This window comes from Colletes gigas, unplaced genomic scaffold (assembly GCF_013123115.1).
Source record: "Colletes gigas isolate AHSC1104 unplaced genomic scaffold, ASM1312311v1 Colletes_gigas_Sc00039, whole genome shotgun sequence".
NCBI classification, from domain to species: Eukaryota; Metazoa; Arthropoda; class Insecta; order Hymenoptera; family Colletidae; genus Colletes; species Colletes gigas.
In genome coordinates, this window is record NW_025106668.1 from 39,728 (window position 1) to 58,829 (window position 19,102).

Consider the following 19,102-nt stretch of genomic DNA (forward strand, 5'->3'; position numbering starts at 1 on the left):
TGGTACAATATTCATGAAAATCACCTACTTGGCAAAAATGAAATCTGATATGGGCACCTTGGCCTTGCCTTAAAGGAATTAAGAAACATTCTTGCAGTAACACGATATTCGAAGGAAATATCGTTTAGGAAAGGTCGATGTTATCCATTTCAGAAACAAAATCTAGTTACGGTACTTATTTAAGATGATAAGACGATTACTTATATTAAAATTTACATCGAATCTGCGTTTACAGAATTTACATTACTGGGTTATTTATATACAGTATGGTATGTACTATTTTACCACAGATAAATGTTTTCTTTTTTTTTTTAAATTCGTTGGAAGTAAAATATAATTAGAAACTGATATGTACGTATTCATTGACTGAAAGTAAGATATTCATAATAAGTTTGTACATGTATTTATTTATATCTTGGTAATTCAGAGAAAATTGTAATAGTGCCATTATGGGCAAATTTTTTTAATATATTTATACTAACATTATTGTCATTTAACATAACGCATAATGACAAATGTTAGCATATATTTAATGACATGTTACGGAAATGTGTTGTTAGTCTTCATAATGCACAAAATACTTGAATTAAATATATTTACATAGCCTGATTGTTCGCGATGATATTTATATTGATAAAAAAAAAAAAAAAAAACTATAAATTCTTCATAAAATTACTGAAATAAATTTAATTCTTTTAATATATAATTTTTCGTTAAAAAGACAAAACATACTTCATTTATTTATTAACAATCTTATACAATATCACACGAAAAATTAAAAATATCACATTTAATCTTGCAACCATTGATCGATTAAATGTCCAATTTGAATTCTAGCACTCTTCAATTCAGGTGAGTCATCCTTGGATGGAGGATACATATTTGCGCAATGAGCAGTACCTGTATGACATAATATTAAATTAACAATTTATAAAATTTAATATTAGCGAGAACATACGTAAAATTTCAATGAATCGATATTTATGTACCATTAATATAAATGGCAGGTGCTTGTGGATTCAATGATTTTGTAATTCCCAGAATATGCCAGGGATCAACCGATCCATGTACAAATACTACATTTGTAACTGTTAAATTTAACGCGCCGTATAAAATATTTGTTCGCGCGACTCCAGAATTTAACAAATGAATATTATACCTATTGAAATATAAAAATATAATAATTTCATATAGCTGGAATAATGAAAAAGTGTTTATTAGTGTATTAGCGAACCTGGGCCCAAACACATCGGTACATTGTTGCACAAAGAAATCCACTGGAAAAGTTTCACTAAATAAATTTGGTCGCGCGGTGGAACTTTGGAAGAATCCAAATTCTGTGCACGTTTGATACATCCATTGACGGCCTTTGAAAAAAAATGTTATTAAAATACAATAATTTTATAACTGTTAATACTGTTAATATCAAGAGAAGTTACCTCCTTCTTTTATCTCTTTGCTTGTCCATGCAACAGATCGAAGTTTGTGTACCATTTTACTGTACACATAGTCCAAGCACTTATCTTCTGTTGCATTCAGTATTTTATTACTTATAAAGGCAAGTCTATCAATCTCAATACCAAATTTTTCATCCGTTAAAATATCACATGTACTTTCAATAGTCAAGTTAGCCATTGCAGAATTGTTACGATTGTCCTTATTGTATTGCACAATACCAGCAAAATTACTTGCTAGAGTTTCGTATAAATTTGAGATATCATTACGCTTAGTGTGTCCAGAATCAATAGGATCGCACAAGCTAGAAATAAGGGAGACTTCAATAACAATATATAATTATTTAAGGAGGAAACTAGCTAGACTTTCGCTTACTGAAATTTTTTAACTATCCCAGATTGACCAACTGGATGACGCAACATTATATGGAACTGCCTATTTCCTTCTATTATTGCATTCACACATGCTAGAGAATGATTTTTCAGAGCAGACTCAACTACCATGTAATATTCTGCAAGCAGTAATTATTAACATTCGAGTGACAAGTGCTTATGGAATCAAAAATTAAACACTTATAACATCGAACACTCCTCGTTCGCTCTTCATTCGATTATCAAAGCAATCGTGCTCAACTCGTCCTTCAATCGTGAAGTAAAACGTATCGACTTATTCGTTTAATCATTCTATCGAATTACTCGTTCAATTGTGAAGTCAACGTTTCGTAAAAGACTTCGTAAAATCGTTAACAACAACTTCCAAAAATAGACAAGATTAGTTTATTATTGGGCATTACAACCTCACAGAATTTAAAAGATAATTCGCGCGGCTGACTTGGACAGTACTCGACGCGACGGTATGTTTCAACAGCGATGTTTATTCTCAATTTTCGATAAAAAATTCAAAACTTTTCTGACTAAGTAATATTGTTTTATATTCACCTTGAAAATCAATTTTAGCTAATAAAGGACCACTTGCAGAAACAGCTCCATGTATTAAATGGGGATATTTAGTACGCAACCATGCAGCCAATGACCCAGCATACGATCCTCCAAATGCAATCCATTTAGTACTATTTGGCAATTTATAATCATTATTCATTGATTTCGTAAAATAGGCTAAGTCGGCAAGTGCTTGTTCCGACGTGAGATACACTAAATTCTTCACACTCAGATCTCTGTAAATATTACAATACACCATATCGCTAACTTATTCATTAAAGTGTAATCAAAATGTGAAATCTCCAAATATTATTACGCACTGAGTAGGATGACTATCCCCATAAAAACGATGTTCAACTTGAAAGCAAATTGCTCCAAATTCTTTGGCATATTCAATCCATTGACCTTCTACCATCCATTTAGCAGTCGCTGCACCCTCACCTCCTATCAGTAAAAATGCAGGACCTCCTTTTTTATAATAATTTCCATTTACAAAATATCTCTATGAGAATAAATTAGAAATGCTGATTAATTAATAAATTAAAATTTTTTTTTAACTCTAATATTAATCCTTTTTAATAAAACAATTTTTATGGTAGCCGTATGAAACATTAATAAGGAAATTGAAAAAACATACAATTTTAAATAACACATACAAAAATTGTATTGAAACATTTGCATGTTAAACATGTATATAATACATATTGGTAAGATAAAAACTGTTTTATATGTGTATCGTGCATATGAATTTTTCAATTCTATTTTTATGTTCCATTATTCTTTTTATTAATATTTCATAATATTATTATTTATACATGTATGAAACTTATTCTAAGACTAAGAAATGTTTTAATACTTTAGTATAAGTAAGCTATTATTCCAATTACTACTTTATATTACCTGTCGCCATTCACGTGCATCAGTTGGATTAAAATGATCTAGAAACTGTGTAAACCATTGCTCTTCTGGAAGTTCAATATTTTCTGACAAAATCGGAGCACCTAAATTGCCATCTTTGCTCCTACCTCTCATGAAAGTTCTCCATGCTATACTAATGTCTATGAGATTAATAAAAAGCAATAACAAAGAATATCTCCACATTTTCGTATGCATTTTAAATTTATTGGCAGTTACCTGAAAGAAATAATAGAAAGCAAATTAATCGTTAGTGTTATATGCATGAATTCACTATTAAAATGATCGATAATATTGTGCTATTATATTTATTTTTTAATAAATCTAAAAAGAAAAAGATACAATATTCAATCTTTTAATTTAAAAGTTTACAGAAGAAATGTAAGAACTATATTTAATCATAATTACTCTCACTAAAGTATAAATTACATTTCACATGTATTGTTTACAAGAATAACTACTAAAGAAATACTCTTTGCAAAGATATTTTTTTAACATAAACGATCAATCGTTTTTCTTGAACAAACTTATCTTATTATTCGTTTGAAGCCGATAAGGTTAAAAATAGAAAATTGCATATGACCCAGAAAAGTAAAATAATGGCAGTATGTTTAACAATGAAATCAACATATTGACTGGATCAAAATGAAAAAGAATGTATGAAAATACTCGAGAATTAAAAGTATTTGGTATTGTTATCCTCTATTCTACTGGTAAATATTCGTATAAATTAAGGAGAGATCGAACTGTACAGTAACAGCTCTTTGTAAATTTTCTTTTCTAGTTATTGTTAATATTAAAAAATTCTTAGAAAATACAGAGAACCTATTACATTTTTGTACAAGACGAAAGATACAATTAAAAAAGCAGTGATAACTTTAAATCATATTGAAAATTGAAATTAATAGACGACTCTTATAAGTAAATATGTTAGTACAGTACATTTACTTCAATATTCGCACTGGTTCATATACTTTTTAAACACTTCCTCGGTAATCAAATTGTTTCGATTAAACATGTATATTAACTAAGGAAAATATCAAAACGTTTTAAATTAATTTGATGAATTCTAAGTTAGAAGCTAATATTTACGTAATAATTTAGTAGTTATGCGTTTCATTTTATAAAAAACTTACGTTCAACGCAACATGTAGCATTTATTTGTAACGACAACTTTTCGAAAGATAGATGTAGCGACATCTACGAAGTAAAAGATGTGAATGACCTATTATTATTATTATTATTATTTATGAAGAAAAATAAATTGGTAAAGGTGAACGATTTTCAGTGTGATCGACTGTAGCTTGTGAATTCGTTATGAATTTTTTCAACTAGATGCACAACATTTTAACATTTTTTATAAATAACTATTTAGTAACTGTATAAAAACAAATAGAAAATTATGAGAATATTAATATACATCAATCGTTCGATATCAATGGTAAAGACATTCTCAAAAAGTCATCTCTAATGGTTCCTAAGCAGTCAAGTTACAAATGTAATACAAATTATACATAGGTAGAGATAGAGTTGTCAGTAGATGTGAGGTAGACGACATTAGCGCCATTTATACACATCACGTCGATGAACTCAATTGTGCCAAGTCTGGCCACACATTAATGTGTATTTCAAGTTTTTAGTGGGAGTATCGAGTTTCTATTTTATTATATACTTTACTTATTATTATAATTATTAAGTAAAATTTAACTCAAATTAAATTAATAATAATTATTCGTAAATTTAATGTACATTGAAGGAAAGTACATTGTTTTCCATGTACGTATAAATAACAACACATATTAAACTGAAAGTAGACGCATACACATTCTGACAAGTTCGAATACTTGAAAGAACACGCCCTTTCTCGATAAGACTTGATAAAATTGAGCGATGAATTGCATTTAAAAACGAAAGTTAATAATTCTTCTGATAATTGCATTTAGAAACGAAAGTTAACAGTTCTTCATAAAATACTAATCACGTAATAAGAAAAAGAATGGCATCCGAGATTCCAACATCTTTAAAAAGCTTGTTTAGGTATTGCAATAATATTTTATTACTTTAAATATACAGAAATTTACTTAAATTTAATGCGTTCATAGTAAAACAATAATGTAACTTTCATATTAATTGTATTCAATTTTTAGCTACATTGACAAGCATAAGGCAGAGTATATCGATAATTTAAAAGAGGCAGTGGCTATAAAATCTGTCTCAGCATGGCCCGATCACAGAAATGAAATAATTAAAATGATGAAATGGGCGGAAGTTAAGCTAAAGGATCTTGGTGCTACTACAGAATTAGTCGATATAGGGAAACAAACACTTCCAGATAAAAGTGAAATTCCTTTACCTCCTGTTTTATTAGGAACTCTTGGGTGCAACCCGCAGAAAAAGACTGTTCTTTTATACGGACACTTAGATGTTCAACCCGCATTAAAAGAAGATGGTTGGGACACAGAACCATTTACTCTTGTCGAGAAAGACGAAAAATTATTTGGACGGGGAAGTACAGATGACAAAGGTCCTGTACTTTGTTGGATACACGCGTTGCAAGCTTACAAAGCTATTGAAGTTGATATTCCGGTCAATCTTAAGGTATCTATGATTAATTGTAAAAAGTATGATTTTCCATTTTTCCTTTTTCTTACTAATTATTTTTCTATTACAGTTTGTTTTCGAAGGTATGGAAGAAGCTGGTAGCGAAGGTTTGGACGATCTTCTTTGGGCACGTAAAGATACATTTTTGCAGGGTGTTGATTATGTGTGTATATCTGATAACTATTGGTTGGGTACGAAAAAGCCCTGTATTACATATGGTTTGAGAGGTATATGTTACTTCCAATTGGAAATATCTTGCGCTGCAATGGATTTACACAGCGGTGTATTTGGTGGAACTGTGCACGAAGGAATGGCAGACTTGATATATTTATTAGATACATTGGTTGATGTTAATGGAAAAATTTTAGTAGATGGTATTTATAACAATGTTGCTGAAATTACAAAAGAAGAACTGGAATCCTATGAAACAATAGAATTTGATGTTGCTGAATTTAAGAAGTCTGCTGGAATCGATAGACTGGCTCACAATGATGATAAAGTATGTATTCATAATTTGATAAATCAATACTAAATACAGTGATGTCTTGGAAATTGACCGGTTGCTATCCCCACTAATTCTTGTAACTAGCTTTCCGCTTGTCTCATTGGTCAAGTATGTTTGTTTTTAAATCTGTGAGATATCAATGTGTCATGTTTATCCATTTCTGTCTCACTCATATTTTCTGAAAAAAGAGACGGGATTTCCTGAAAGATGTACCTCCCTTCATCTTTGACCAATTTCGGTCCTAAATGTCGGCCAGTATCCAAAACATTACTGTATTTGCTGTGTTATATATTAATGGTCTTTATTATTTTGTCAGATTCAACTGTTAATGCATAGATGGAGACAACCCAGTTTGTCTCTCCATGGTATAGAAGGCGCATTTAGTGAACCAGGGTCAAAGACTGTTATTCCAAGAAAAGTTATTGGCAAGTTTTCAATTAGAATAGTACCGGATATGACTCCTGAAGAAACTACTGAGAAAGTAATAACGCATTTGAAAAAGAAATGGGCTACCAGAGGCAGCCCAAACAAAATGGATGTTAGTATGCATCATGGAGGAAAACCCTGGTCTGAAAATCCTGATCATCCGCATTACGTAGCTGCTCGAAAAGCAACCAAGCATGTTTATAAAGTAGAGCCTGACTTATCACGCGAAGGTGGTTCGATTCCAGTTACTTTGACATTCCAAGATGTAACAGGCAAAAATGTATTACTTTTACCAGTTGGTGCTGGTGATGATGGAGCACATTCTCAGAATGAGAAATTAAACATCCGAAACTATATTGAGGGTGTAAGTATTTTTGTATTAAAAGTATAGTTCGTTAAAATTGTTTTATTAGAATTGAATAATTGTTCATAACTTTTATTTTAGACTAAATTACTTGGAGCTTATTTATACGAAGTAGGTCAACTTTAATACAAACATATGTTGAGTATACACATGAGATAAAAGTGTAAAATGAAGCAATGAATGGTAAAGAAAAACTTTTTTCTGTACGTATACTATAACATGAAATTATATTTTATTGCTGTTATTATTACTACTACTATCACAATTCGAAAGTTAAAAGGAACAAATAATAAATATGCTATTTTATAGTTTGCATAAGTTTTGTTTATAATGTATACAAAACATTATTTTTATTAATACAAAGGCGCTTAAAAAATCATTCTTAAACGCTATATTTTATTTTTGTTTTATTTTTAACACCCAAGCTGGCTGTCCTTTGTGAAGTTCTGTTTGTAAGAATATAGTCAATTTTTTGCTATCTTGTTTCCACTAAAATTTAAACATTTCATATCAATTATAAACAATGTTATTTGCAGTCATTATTCGCTCATATTATATTCATAGTTCATTATGTAACTTACTTCAATTGGTTGTGGATATCCAAGCATGAAAATCGTTGCGTCAGTAGACAATTTAAGAGATTTTAAGTACAATATGTTATTGTGTGGCCAACTAAGAACAAACACAAAAATTTGATTCTCGTTTTTGTCTTGTGTGTACCAAACATCTTTTGCCAAAGTATCATTTTGTACAATCCAAGGTTTAGTGTTGTAAATAGCTTCTCCATTTACCAATAACCAATCACCTATTATTATTAGACAATTATTCTTTTATTATAGAAAATTTTAAATATAATATCTTGTTTCATAAATAGAATACAAATATTAATTGTTTTTTTTTTTACATATAGAAATGTTATATGAAACTATAAACATACCCATGCCACGTAGTCTCTCTTCAAATATAGGAGATATAATACCGTCCTTTGTTGGCCCGACATTCATTAATAAATTCCCGCCACAACTTACCGTAATTACTAACTCTTTTACCAACTCTGGTAATGTAAAATATTCTGACAGAACAGCATTTCTACGAAATCCCCACGATTTTCTATCAATAGTCATACAATTTTCCCATTTATGTGTTTGAAGTACTCCTAATGGTTTTATATAAAAAATAGAATAATTAAAAATAAAGTTTATTAAAGTAAGTTATAAAAAAATTAAAAACCTTGATAATTATATTAACATGGAATTATAATATTTACCAGGATTATAACGATCGGTACATGTATAAAAATCACCATGATGGCATGGTATGTTGTGACCCCATCTGTCATTAACAACAACCGTATCCTTTACAGGGCTTTCATTATACAACCAAGACAGAAACTCTTTTGATTTCCAATAAACATCCGATGCTTCCCAATCACCATCAGACCATACAATTTCTGGTTTATATTTGTTTATTAGCTCGTGTAATTCAGGGATTATCTTTTGTTTAACAAAAATTTCCGTTGTAAAATTGTTGTTTTTATCAAATAAATAGAGAGGATTGTACCATTCGTACATAGAATGATAGAGACCAAATTTCAAATCAGTTGAGCTTCTTATTGCAATTGCCAATTCGCCTAATTTAAAAAATTATTAATGGGTAATGTAAACCTAATTGTCATAGACTTAAAATAGTACAGATAAGACTTAAATATGATCGACACCTATAAGATCTCTTTTCGGTCCTATATCCATAGAATTCCAGCTGAAGGAATATTTTGAAGGCCACATTGTGTATCCTTCATGATGTTTACTTGTCAATACAATGTATTTTGCACCTGAAGCTTGAAATAATTCACTCCATTGGGTAGCATTGAAAAATTCAGCAGTGAACTCGTGAGCAAAATCCTGATATGTAAACTGCGGTGGATATCTTTGTTTCATAAAATCATGATACTTGGTACTATCTTTTTCCTCTAGAAGCAACAAATCAAAATTACTTTTTCCAACAGTATGTAAAATTATACTAGCTTGTAAAAAATGAAAAATATTTATAATAAATAAATACAAAAGAACAAATTATTAATTAATTATACAAGATAATAAATCAAATTACCTTGCCAATTACTCCAAAACCATTCCGAGCCAAAACTAGGAACACTGAAAACACCCCAATGAATAAAAATGCCAAACTTTGCATTATCATACCAGCTTGGAAGCGGTCGACTGTCTAAACTGTCCCATGATGGTAAATATTTAAGTTCCTTTGCTTCTCGAGTCCAAAATATTTTATGATCTTCATTATCTGATCTTATTAAGATATATTGATTTTTCTCTGATGCGCACAGTATGCAAAGAATAAGTAGAATATAAATGTGTAGAATCATTATATACTGAAAATAATTTACACAAATAATTGATAACAATATTTATAGTTTTATTACATAAAGTATAAAAATATTAAAGAATGAATTGCTCGCAGTATTTAATCTGTAGTATTTAAACACAGAATCTAAGTATATTTGAATAGTTCACATTGGTTTACATATTTTTAAAACTACTTTGCCCTCGCATGAATCTACCGTCGCGTATACTACAGTGCGTTTCAGTTAAATAGGATCAATTTGTATCTGCCTTATCTTTTGTATAACAAAACTTTTCAAAATAAAGTTATGTGTTACATTGTTTGAAGAGAACATGCAAACACGGAATTAATGTTTTCTCAAGATCATCAGTACTTCTAAAGTAAAGCCTCGTATTTTTTTTCAATAACCTTATACGGCATAAAAAACAAATTCAACGACCTCAATAGCTACATATGTATATCGTTTCAATTATTTAACCCTTTGCACTTCAAGAATTTTGGAAGTATTTATGCTTTACACAACAAATTTATAAATGTTTATAATTGTAATTTCATTTATTTATTTATTTCGCTAATTCAGTTTATGTTGTCATAAATGGAGCTTGAACCGAATTGTAGAGCATATTATGTATTATAAAGGGTGTTACGTTTAAGTCAGAACGGTGGAATATTTCACAAAGTGCTGGAGTTATCGTAAAAAGATTCTTACAAAAATTATTTGATTTAAAAGGTTACATTATGTAGTATCAGTTTTTCTTGTGTAAGTCTATTGGTGGGGGAGATTTTAAGGTCAAGTTAATTTTTTTAAATGGGACTTCATATCTTTTTGTTGATAACATTATAGCGTTTGCCGAAACAAATTCAACGGCGTACTATGTCGCCAACAACGGACTTAGCGTCTAACGGAGTGGTGGGGAAAGCTGACATATCCTACCGCACCGTGACTTCATACTTCCAACAATTATCAGAATCCGAAGCCATTGTGTTCTCGAAGATCACATATCTTATTAATTGGGAATGTTTATGTTAGTAATATTGTAGAAAATAATTGCAAATTTCGATAATTCTGACAATGCAGAATTTTAATATCGATAGATATTTCTGAATGGATAGCCAATCACACAATTGTGTTCCGAGAATCCCAGATATTATTCTATATCCCGTATATTCTCGGGAATCCCGAATCATCTCGGGACCCCGCACATACTCAAGAATCCCGAATATTCTCGGGAATCCGTATGGCTGCTATCCTCACCACTACGGTAGACGCTAAGGAAGTTCGTCGACACTATTGTCACTCAATTATGCCCGGCCCGATCTGGCCACATTGAAGCTAAAGGAAGTTCGTCGTTACTAGTGTCGTCGTAAATACATTGAACGTGTGAATTCAATTTCAGGTGCATATGAAATTTGCTGAGTTACTGTTTTGACAAATTGAATTGAAAAATAATATTAACATGTGTATTTTGGTAAAATCTCAGGTAATTCACAATTTATTTATATAGGGAAATGTGGATTAAATGTTGTTATTTGGAATTATATAAAATTTATTTTTAATGGAAGGAAAATAAAAATATATATATTTAATTTGTAGTAGGTAAATGTTGGGAAGTTTAGAATAATAACCATTTATTTTATAAGCTTCTGTTAATTAAGAAATTATTTATTTAACAAAATTACTTAATTTTTATAATTGTTTATTATTTAGGGCAATGATACGTGTAAATCTACATTTGAAGTACTAAGAATGATTTTGATGGATATTTTGAAATGGCTAATCATTCAAATGCATATGATATCGGACTTTCTGGTGGACTTATTTTTTGGATTCTACTATTGGAATAAATCAAAAAAACTGCCACCAATAAAGAATAATTTACTGTTGATGAGTGCATCAGAATTAGCTGATAATATCAGGTACATTAAAAATTTGAGTAATTTATTTTTTGAGGTTTTTATAGTATTTCTTTAGTGCATTTACTGAATTCTTGATAATATCCAACGAGTAACCAACGAAATTATAAAATATTATAGGACGAAGAAAGTATCATCATTAGAGGTTGTCACAGCATTTATAGAAAGAGCAAAAGAGGTAAATAGCATAATAAATGCTGTTGTAGAAGACAGTTATTCTGAAGCTTTAAAAAAAGCCAAAGCAGTAGATGAACTTCTGCAGACAGTACAAAATATGAATGTAATAAAGGAAAAGAAACCTTTCCTAGGTGTTCCTTTTACAACAAAAGAAAGTATTGAAGCCAAAGGTAATATTACAATTCTATTCGAATTAATATGAATTAACACTTTTATTATCTTGATCAGAAAATTCTGATTATCAACACAAATTTTTTATATATGTGTGGTAGAATTACTCTGTTTTATCATACAGTATTCTTCATTGTAGTTATTTGAATGTTATTCTTATCATCGATACATGATAGTACAGTATCATTCTCTGTGAGGGAAACCATAACCATGTGTGACCTTAGTTGCATTTCTCATAAATTCCCTACAGCATGGTCAGAAATAAGTTAATTAATTGAGGCATATATTTTGTTAGTTTAGTATAAGATTTAAACGGCCTTTAGAATCCTTAGTTTATAATAGTAATTTTTAATCGGTAGTTGAATATAGCTATAACTTAAATTTCAGTTTTCACATGAATCGCTTGGTGATGCGGAAAAAAATGACGGGAATATGGTTATTTAAAAGAAAAAAGGCGATCCTCTTTGACCCTCAAACAGTTGTTTCAGAAAAATTTGTTGCGCATCAAATAATTAATCTCTTTGTTCTACTTAATTTAAAAAGAAATTAATGTTGATATCTGCTGTGGTTTAATCTTCAGGCATTGAATCCGGATCATTTTAATTCGCCAAGGTTGCGACTTTGTATACTATCTTTAGCTCTGTATATTCTCATCTTTCCTATTAGTATGAACTCTATAAAAACGTTTCTTTTTTAAATTAATTAGAAAATATGAAAAGCGATATGTGTATACTGTGGTTTTTTCTGATCCATGTATATGCCATTTGTAGATAAGGGGGTAATATCACGCGTACAATTAAATCATAAAAATTATACAGGTATGCTTCATACAATGGGTTTAACAACCAGACGTGATTATCGTTCTGAAGAAAGTGCAACAGTAGTGGACTTGGTAAAACAAGCCGGCGGAATTTTGATAGCTAAAACGAATATTCCCGAGTTAAATTTGTGGGTTGAGTCCAGGAACAATGTATATGGACAAACTTGTAATCCATATGATACTACTAGGAATGTTGGTGGGAGCAGTGGTGGAGAGGGAGCAATTATTGCTGCTTGTGGATCTGCAATCTCTATTGGCAGTGATATTGGTGGTTCTACTAGAATGCCCGCATTCTTTAATGGAGTCTTTGGACACAAACCAACTGAAGGTTTAGAAATTTTCATAATATAAATGATTAACAAATTATAATTATTAACATATTTATAAGTAGAAACGAGCAGGATAAAAACAATATACCTAACATGCTTTTGTCGCTTACAAAAACTCGAAAGGCAAACAAGATTTTACAAAGCATTCACAGCCTCTGATAGACTTAAACTTTGCACAATCAGAAAATGAGATTTTTGTTTAAAAACCATATTTGATTATTTAGAAAAATATGATGTTTTGATAATAGTGAAATTTTCGATTTTGCCCCACAGGTAGAGTAAAATCTCGTACCTATTTGAAATATTGTAAAACTTAGTATAATTAATAAATTATTATTTATTTCAGTATAAACTAAACAGTAATAGTACTTTACATGTTATAAAAATCACAAATAAATGCATTATCCCCATCAGCACTTTTCGCCGAAAATAGAATTTTTGTATTTCCAGCGTATGAGTAGTAAACCGAAGGTGACTCTGTTATTTTATTATTATTATGTGATATGTGATATTTATAAGGCTATTTTCAGGTTTAACATCTTTGAAAGGCGTTGGTCTCCGAAAAAAGGATTATCCTAATTCAATGGCAGAGTCAGGACCAATCTGCAAAAAGGCGGAGGACTTAGTACCTTTTTTGAAAGTTTTAATTGGTGAAAAAGTTTCTGATTTGAAACTTGATACAGCAGTGGATCTAACAAGGCTAAATATTTTTTATCAAGAAAGCTCAAATGATATAAGAGCAAGTAAAGTAAATTTTGCAATGAAAACTGCTCTCGCAAAATGTGTCAGCCATTTTAAGGAAATTACTGGACTCGCGACAAAAGTAATTTTCTTCTATTTATAAATTATAATTGAACTTTTTACATGGTATGGTCCGACAGTATGGACCACACAACTTGATTTCATTTTGTTGTAATACTATATGTTAATAATTATTAACTTATTAATATTTCTTAATTAACTTTTATTGCATACTTCGCCTTGTATTGGTCTATGGATATAGACAAAAAGATTATCATAGATAACTCGTATTTCCGGTCGCTTAGGACAAACCTTTAAGAATTAAATTTATCTACATGAAGTCTTTTATCGTTACTACAATACATTTAAATACAAATTAAAGTGGCGTTTGTATACTTTAAGTACCAGATCAATTTATATTTCTCTCCATATCAAATTATCCAAGATAAAAACAATTCGAATCGGTGATCATCAAGTAGTGGTTCATCCTATTCTTTAACTTACTTTTTAATTGCAGTTTTATTTGTTATTTATATTGAATTATATACTTACATACAGTATATTCTTAATTTGTTTCTTTGAAAAAAGATATCTTAATTTCAATATATAAAATTAAACAAAATTGTTTTATTTTATATTGTTATTCATAAGCAATTTTTAACTTTAACCTGTTTATATTGCAGATAAAAATACCGGGTTCGGAATACAGCTATCGATTGTGGAGGTTTTGGATGTCTCAAGAAAATTTTGATTTTAAATTACACATAACGAATGGAATGGTACGTTATTGAGAATGAATTTTTTAGCGTTTATGTATTACCGCTGATTCGGTGAGATTCTCCTAATGAAAGAATGAGTTTAATCGCAATTTCGATTACTTATTTCGAATAAATCAATCCTTTTCTTTTTTAGTATCGTACAAGTGCTATTATAGAAATGTTAAAATTAGTGACAGGAACATCTGAAATAACACTAGCTGCAATTTTGAAATTAATTGATGAAGATATACTGCCAAAGGATAATTCTGAATGGGCAATGAACACAACTACAAATATGAAAAAGTATTTACTGGTAAGGTTTTACTGATTTTCATTTTTCTTTTTTTTTTCCTTTTTCCCTTCAATAATTTCACTAGTGATATCTAACTGAAGGCGTCCCATAGTATGTCGGAACCGCTTTAATAAGTGGTACACATTCTGCATATTCTGGCAAAAATTCAAAGCACATTCAAACAATAAAAAATATTCATACAGAACATGTCTTGTTTGACCTTATTTTCGAGTTACAACGAGTTTTATGTTGGAATAATTCTTTCGATAAGTGGAAGTAGTAACTAATTTTTTTAAAAGAGCACGTCTTCTGCTTAAAAAATATTTTTAAATTGATGTTACATACCAAATTGAGACAAATAAAAAAAGACGAAATTGCGTTTGGGTCTTTCTGTATAAGTTAATTAGTTGGTATTAAGTAAAGGATATATTCTTGTTTCAGGATAAACTGGGAAATGATGGAGTATTATTTTATCCATCCTCACCTTTTCCAGCTGGTTACCACTACACATCTTATTTTAGACCTTTTAATTTTGGTTACTGGTGTCTCTTCAATGTTCTGAAATTCCCTGTCTGTCAAGTACCTCTTGGTTTAGATGAAAATGGAATCCCTGTTGGAGTTCAGGTAAGAAATTTACGTTATTAGATAGTAATATGTCAGTTTATTTAGAAAATGATTTTATAAATATCATTTATATACTTCGATATTTTATTGTGTTCAGAAGTTACATAAGATTATTATTATTGTTTTTATCTCGTTGCATAATTGTTACAGTTCTAGACGCTATCTAGACAAAAATATTTATTTATTATCTTGTATTTGCAGCAAGTGCGTTAAATGCTTTATAAGTTTCGATACTTTTTAATTGATTAATCTGAAAATTTTTCCTTAAGGTTGTAGCGGCTCCATACAATGATCATCTGTGTCTGGCTGTAGCACGAGAATTAGAGAAAGCATTTGGTGGTTGGGTTCCACCGGCTTAATTACTGAAATTACAGGTTATATAAATTTGTTGTTCATGTGGAATGCGGTTAATGGTATACTGTTATTATTAATAACGTTTATTAATATTTTTAACATAATGGTAATAGGATAATTATTATTTCTAGTTTTAGAAATATGTTGATTGTTCAATTTCTTATTGTACGTTTTGTTTGATCATTTTTTTATACTACATATTTGAAACGGGATCGGTCTTCACATTTGTAATCTATGAAACACGAAGTTTTGTATCTCCGTCAGTATTTCGTCAGCGGCGACAGTCGTAGAAAATAGAAAGTGGAAAAAAAGCAACTGAACGTCGCGGCAGTTACTAAAATTTATAAGCAACCTTATCGCTTACAACATTAATAGAATTGCATTTTTAACATTTTTTATCATTTTATAATAAAACTTTTATTATTGCATTTGTAAAGTCTTCTTGATTCAAACAGAACTATTAACTTAAAATTATAGTCCCGAGTCAAAAAAAGTCAAACTAGAACCATGAATTTATTAAATATACAGATGACATTAATTAAGTATGCTATTTTGTCGGTTCTGCGGCACAGTAACTCGTGCAGTATATAAACAAAAGTTTGCAGTTCACCTTATACGAGTCACTGCTCAACAGTTCGTCGCGTTCAGTCGTGTTTTTTTAGGGGAGCCCAGATTTAAAGGTTAGTAAATATAATTTATCGCATTGCAACGTAGGTAAAGCTTTTTGTTTATTATTTTTTTAATCTGCTTTTTGTGCTTGCAACTTTGCTTTTGCGGAAAGATTGAAATGATTGAGACATCAATTTGTGCAAACGTGGTCTTCCGCCAGAATTGAGGCAATCGAAATGCAATACGAATGATTGCACATCACCATGTTTTATCGAACGCACGAATCGTAGAAAATTTGGTTGCTTTCTTCTTTTTTTTTACGATGTTTATCACCCTAAACATAGTTCTACATCATAATTATTAGTGGACGTCGATTAATTTGGCGACATTAATACCTTCGTTATACATTAAAGATAATAGTAACACATCGATTGTAACAACATGTAATGAAACTGATCAAACTAATTCAATAAATGCCGGTGTGTATATATACACGTATGTAGTTAAGGATTTCCGTTAAAAAATGAGAATGTGATCTGCCTGAGATGATTTGTTTTACGAAATAACGTCCATGTACTGGATGTCCCTTGAAGGTCGCCATAGTAGGTCATCAGAGGGACTTTAGTGGACAAGTTCCGTACTTATAAAAGATGTGGGAAACCCCACACTTCCTCTGGCCTTCCCCCAAAGACTAGGGAAGTCTTTCGAAGATTTCCCCCCACAAAAGAAAAAAGAATTCTAACATTTAGGCAGTTTTTTCGCATTGTATTTGACTGTGAATTGTTAAAACGATTGATACAGAGGTAGGAAACGAATGAAATAATTTTCAAATTGGAGCAAAACAATGTATATCTTGAAACAATGAGTATTTATAAATAATAAATTGAAAATTCAATTGCAATGCGTTGTTTTAAGTTTTCGTGGTTAATTTACATAAATAAATAGTACATATGTTCAATTTATTCTTTATTACAAATAATTAATAATTTCTTGTAACGAATGAAAGTAAATTAAATTAACAATGAGAAATATTTATTTTATTACTGACAATAAACTCTTTGAACTAATTTTATTTTGCTTATAAATAGTAATTTTTTTTATACAAATATATATCGTACAAGTAATAATTGTAGAAATCTAAAAAAAACGGAAACAGAAAATTTGCTTCGAAGGGAATTGAACCAGCGTCGTAACGTATTTGAAGCAAAAGCATTATCGACGTGCTAACCATATCTATTGAAAAAATCATGCTTAAAGTTTACGTGGGTCGTTACACATAGTACCAAATCTGAATATATTTTTCAAGGCCCAATGGCACAAACGCCGACACTCGTATATGTTTTTTTTTGGCAAATGAACAGGTTCAAAAAGTTTCATCCAGCTGCTCCACCAGATCACCGTGGTTCCTCCTCTTCAGTGTGGCAAGAGCTGTTTAAATTGTGCAAAATTTATACCAGCTTTTATTTGAAAATTTGGGGGATCCTCCCATTCCCTTTTATCTGTTACTTCCTAAAAATTCATTGTACACTTACAAATCAGCCCTCCTAAATCATTTGATTTGTTAGAAAAATGAGGTTGATATCTTAATTAGGTTCTGAGAAGACAACTTATATAACGTTTTATATATTTGGATTTGTCAAAGATACATTTGAATCATTAAAGTGTATGTTATGTATACATGTAAGGTTTATACCTACTGGTGGTAAATATTTTAGAGGGTGATTCTACTCAGGCGAAGTATACTTGTATACCTCGTCTGTGATTCTACAACCAAAAATACGATAAAAATCATAAATTCCAAAATTGTATTTGAAGTTTCCTTACTTTCCGATATGTAAATAAGATATTTTTACCCTGTCACTGCTTTAAAATTTGTTTATGTTCCGTATAGAAAATATATATCCCTGAAGATACAAAAATAACAAAATTGTTTCGCATAAATTAAAGTTTTAAAAAAAATTAATCGGGGTTAGATAGAATTAACATACGAAACATCGAAATATTAGCTTAAAGTACTTTTGGCCATTCGTTCATGGTTTGGTTCTTTTCAGTCTTCTTATATTGTTTTCAATCTTGAGTAGATTATTTGATAATGGAGTCGGATGTTATTACAATCTACTGTTGTGACTTATTTCTAAGTAAATTAACATAAGTTGCGACTTGGTCATTTGCATTAAAGTTGGCGGATTTTAATAAAATATAATTAGAAATATACAAAAAAACATAAAATAGAAAACTTTTCTTTGTTTTTGTAATAGTAGAAATAATTTATGGTCGAAAATCGATTAAGTTCGTGAGCTCGTTTTAGGGCAATTAGACAATAGATTGTCGGAATATAAGCAAAGTATATAAGTAATTTTGTTAATATTATTCATTTTTATTTTTTCATATCTATTAATACTTATTATTCGTAGAAAATAATAATGGTGTAAAAACGTAAAACTGTACAATGTTACGTAATATAACAAATAATGAAATGTATAATTTTCATCCATTATTAATAGCAACTGCTTATCATTAAATATAAATTTATTAAAAATTTGTTTCACGTATAGCAGGAAATATTGTTGGCCAGTAATGTGGGAATGAGGTGGTCAATAAAAGGGGCACGAGATCAAATATAATTTAGTTCCAACAAGTTCGTACAATTATAATGTTATATTTTTGTTTAAACAAATGTTTACACGAAAGGAAAGTACACCAAAAGAAAGAAAACCATTTAAGTTGTATCAGCAAGGAAAATTCATTTAA

At 30.0% G+C, this 19,102-nt stretch overlaps 4 protein-coding genes across 8 annotated transcripts; 2 read left to right on the top strand and 2 right to left on the bottom strand.

Annotated features, from left to right (window-relative positions):
* Positions 1-744: 744 nt before the first annotated feature.
* Positions 745-4,513, bottom strand: LOC122402710 (putative serine protease K12H4.7). Of its 4 annotated transcripts, none has more exons than XM_043405722.1 (9): positions 4,445-4,513; positions 3,294-3,527; positions 2,714-2,895; positions 2,394-2,629; positions 1,831-1,966; positions 1,440-1,759; positions 1,235-1,367; positions 990-1,159; positions 745-900 (listed from the first exon to the last, which is right to left on the bottom strand). In XM_043405722.1, the coding sequence occupies exons 1-9, from the start codon at positions 4,463-4,465 to the stop codon at positions 791-793; spliced, it is 1,542 nt and encodes a 513-aa protein (XP_043261657.1). In that variant the 5' UTR covers positions 4,466-4,513; the 3' UTR covers positions 745-790. The 4 variants fall into 4 exon arrangements, with proteins under 4 accessions (XP_043261657.1, XP_043261658.1, XP_043261660.1 ...); XM_043405723.1 differs by lacking the exon at positions 4,445-4,513 and adding an exon at positions 4,257-4,366; XM_043405725.1 differs by lacking the exon at positions 4,445-4,513 and adding an exon at positions 4,134-4,151.
* Positions 4,514-4,629: 116 nt separating this feature from the next.
* Positions 4,630-7,482, top strand: LOC122402713 (cytosolic non-specific dipeptidase). Of its 2 annotated transcripts, none has more exons than XM_043405729.1 (5): positions 4,630-5,345; positions 5,456-5,906; positions 5,980-6,072; positions 6,731-7,204; positions 7,286-7,482. In XM_043405729.1, the coding sequence occupies exons 1-5, from the start codon at positions 5,305-5,307 to the stop codon at positions 7,328-7,330; spliced, it is 1,104 nt and encodes a 367-aa protein (XP_043261664.1). In that variant the 5' UTR covers positions 4,630-5,304; the 3' UTR covers positions 7,331-7,482. The 2 variants fall into 2 exon arrangements, with proteins under 2 accessions (XP_043261664.1, XP_043261663.1); XM_043405728.1 differs by having other exon boundaries at positions 4,633-5,345; positions 5,980-6,408; positions 7,286-7,478.
* A 103-nt stretch (positions 7,483-7,585) lies between these two features.
* Positions 7,586-10,026, bottom strand: LOC122402712 (alpha-L-fucosidase). Its single transcript, XM_043405727.1, has 7 exons — positions 9,879-10,026; positions 9,314-9,590; positions 8,922-9,173; positions 8,472-8,834; positions 8,142-8,360; positions 7,786-8,009; positions 7,586-7,693 (listed from the first exon to the last, which is right to left on the bottom strand). Exons 1-7 carry the CDS (start codon positions 9,894-9,896, stop codon positions 7,601-7,603), a joined length of 1,446 nt encoding a protein of 481 aa, XP_043261662.1. The 5' UTR covers positions 9,897-10,026; the 3' UTR covers positions 7,586-7,600.
* An 872-nt stretch (positions 10,027-10,898) lies between these two features.
* On the top strand, positions 10,899-17,309 carry LOC122402711 (fatty-acid amide hydrolase 2-like). The gene is made up of 9 exons (XM_043405726.1): positions 10,899-11,043; positions 11,271-11,479; positions 11,597-11,823; positions 12,643-12,972; positions 13,504-13,796; positions 14,398-14,493; positions 14,627-14,785; positions 15,206-15,388; positions 15,658-17,309. The coding sequence occupies exons 1-9, from the start codon at positions 11,020-11,022 to the stop codon at positions 15,745-15,747; spliced, it is 1,611 nt and encodes a 536-aa protein (XP_043261661.1). The 5' UTR covers positions 10,899-11,019; the 3' UTR covers positions 15,748-17,309.
* The last annotated feature ends 1,793 nt before the right edge of the window (positions 17,310-19,102 follow it).

Coding starts and splice junctions, on each gene's coding strand:
- LOC122402710 (XM_043405722.1), bottom strand. CDS start 4,465: ATGCTACATGTTGCGTTGAAC. Junction 2,630..2,713: donor GGGGATAGTCATCCTACTCA/GTGCGTAATAAT, acceptor TAATATTTACAG/AGATCTGAGTGTGAAGAATT. Junction 1,368..1,439: donor CAAAGAGATAAAAGAAGGAG/GTAACTTCTCTT, acceptor TTTTTTTCAAAG/GCCGTCAATGGATGTATCAA.
- LOC122402713 (XM_043405728.1), top strand. CDS start 5,305: ATGGCATCCGAGATTCCAACATCTTTAAAAAGCTTGTTTAG. Junction 5,346..5,455: donor TCTTTAAAAAGCTTGTTTAG/GTATTGCAATAA, acceptor TTCAATTTTTAG/CTACATTGACAAGCATAAGG. Junction 6,409..6,730: donor TGGCTCACAATGATGATAAA/GTATGTATTCAT, acceptor TTATTTTGTCAG/ATTCAACTGTTAATGCATAG.
- LOC122402712 (XM_043405727.1), bottom strand. Junction 8,361..8,471: donor TACCGATCGTTATAATCCTG/GTAAATATTATA, acceptor TAAAACCATTAG/GAGTACTTCAAACACATAAA. Junction 8,010..8,141: donor AGAGAGACTACGTGGCATGG/GTATGTTTATAG, acceptor TAATAATAATAG/GTGATTGGTTATTGGTAAAT.
- LOC122402711 (XM_043405726.1), top strand. CDS start 11,020: ATGTGTATTTTGGTAAAATCTCAG. Junction 11,824..12,642: donor AGAAAGTATTGAAGCCAAAG/GTAATATTACAA, acceptor AAAATTATACAG/GTATGCTTCATACAATGGGT. Junction 12,973..13,503: donor TGGACACAAACCAACTGAAG/GTTTAGAAATTT, acceptor GGCTATTTTCAG/GTTTAACATCTTTGAAAGGC.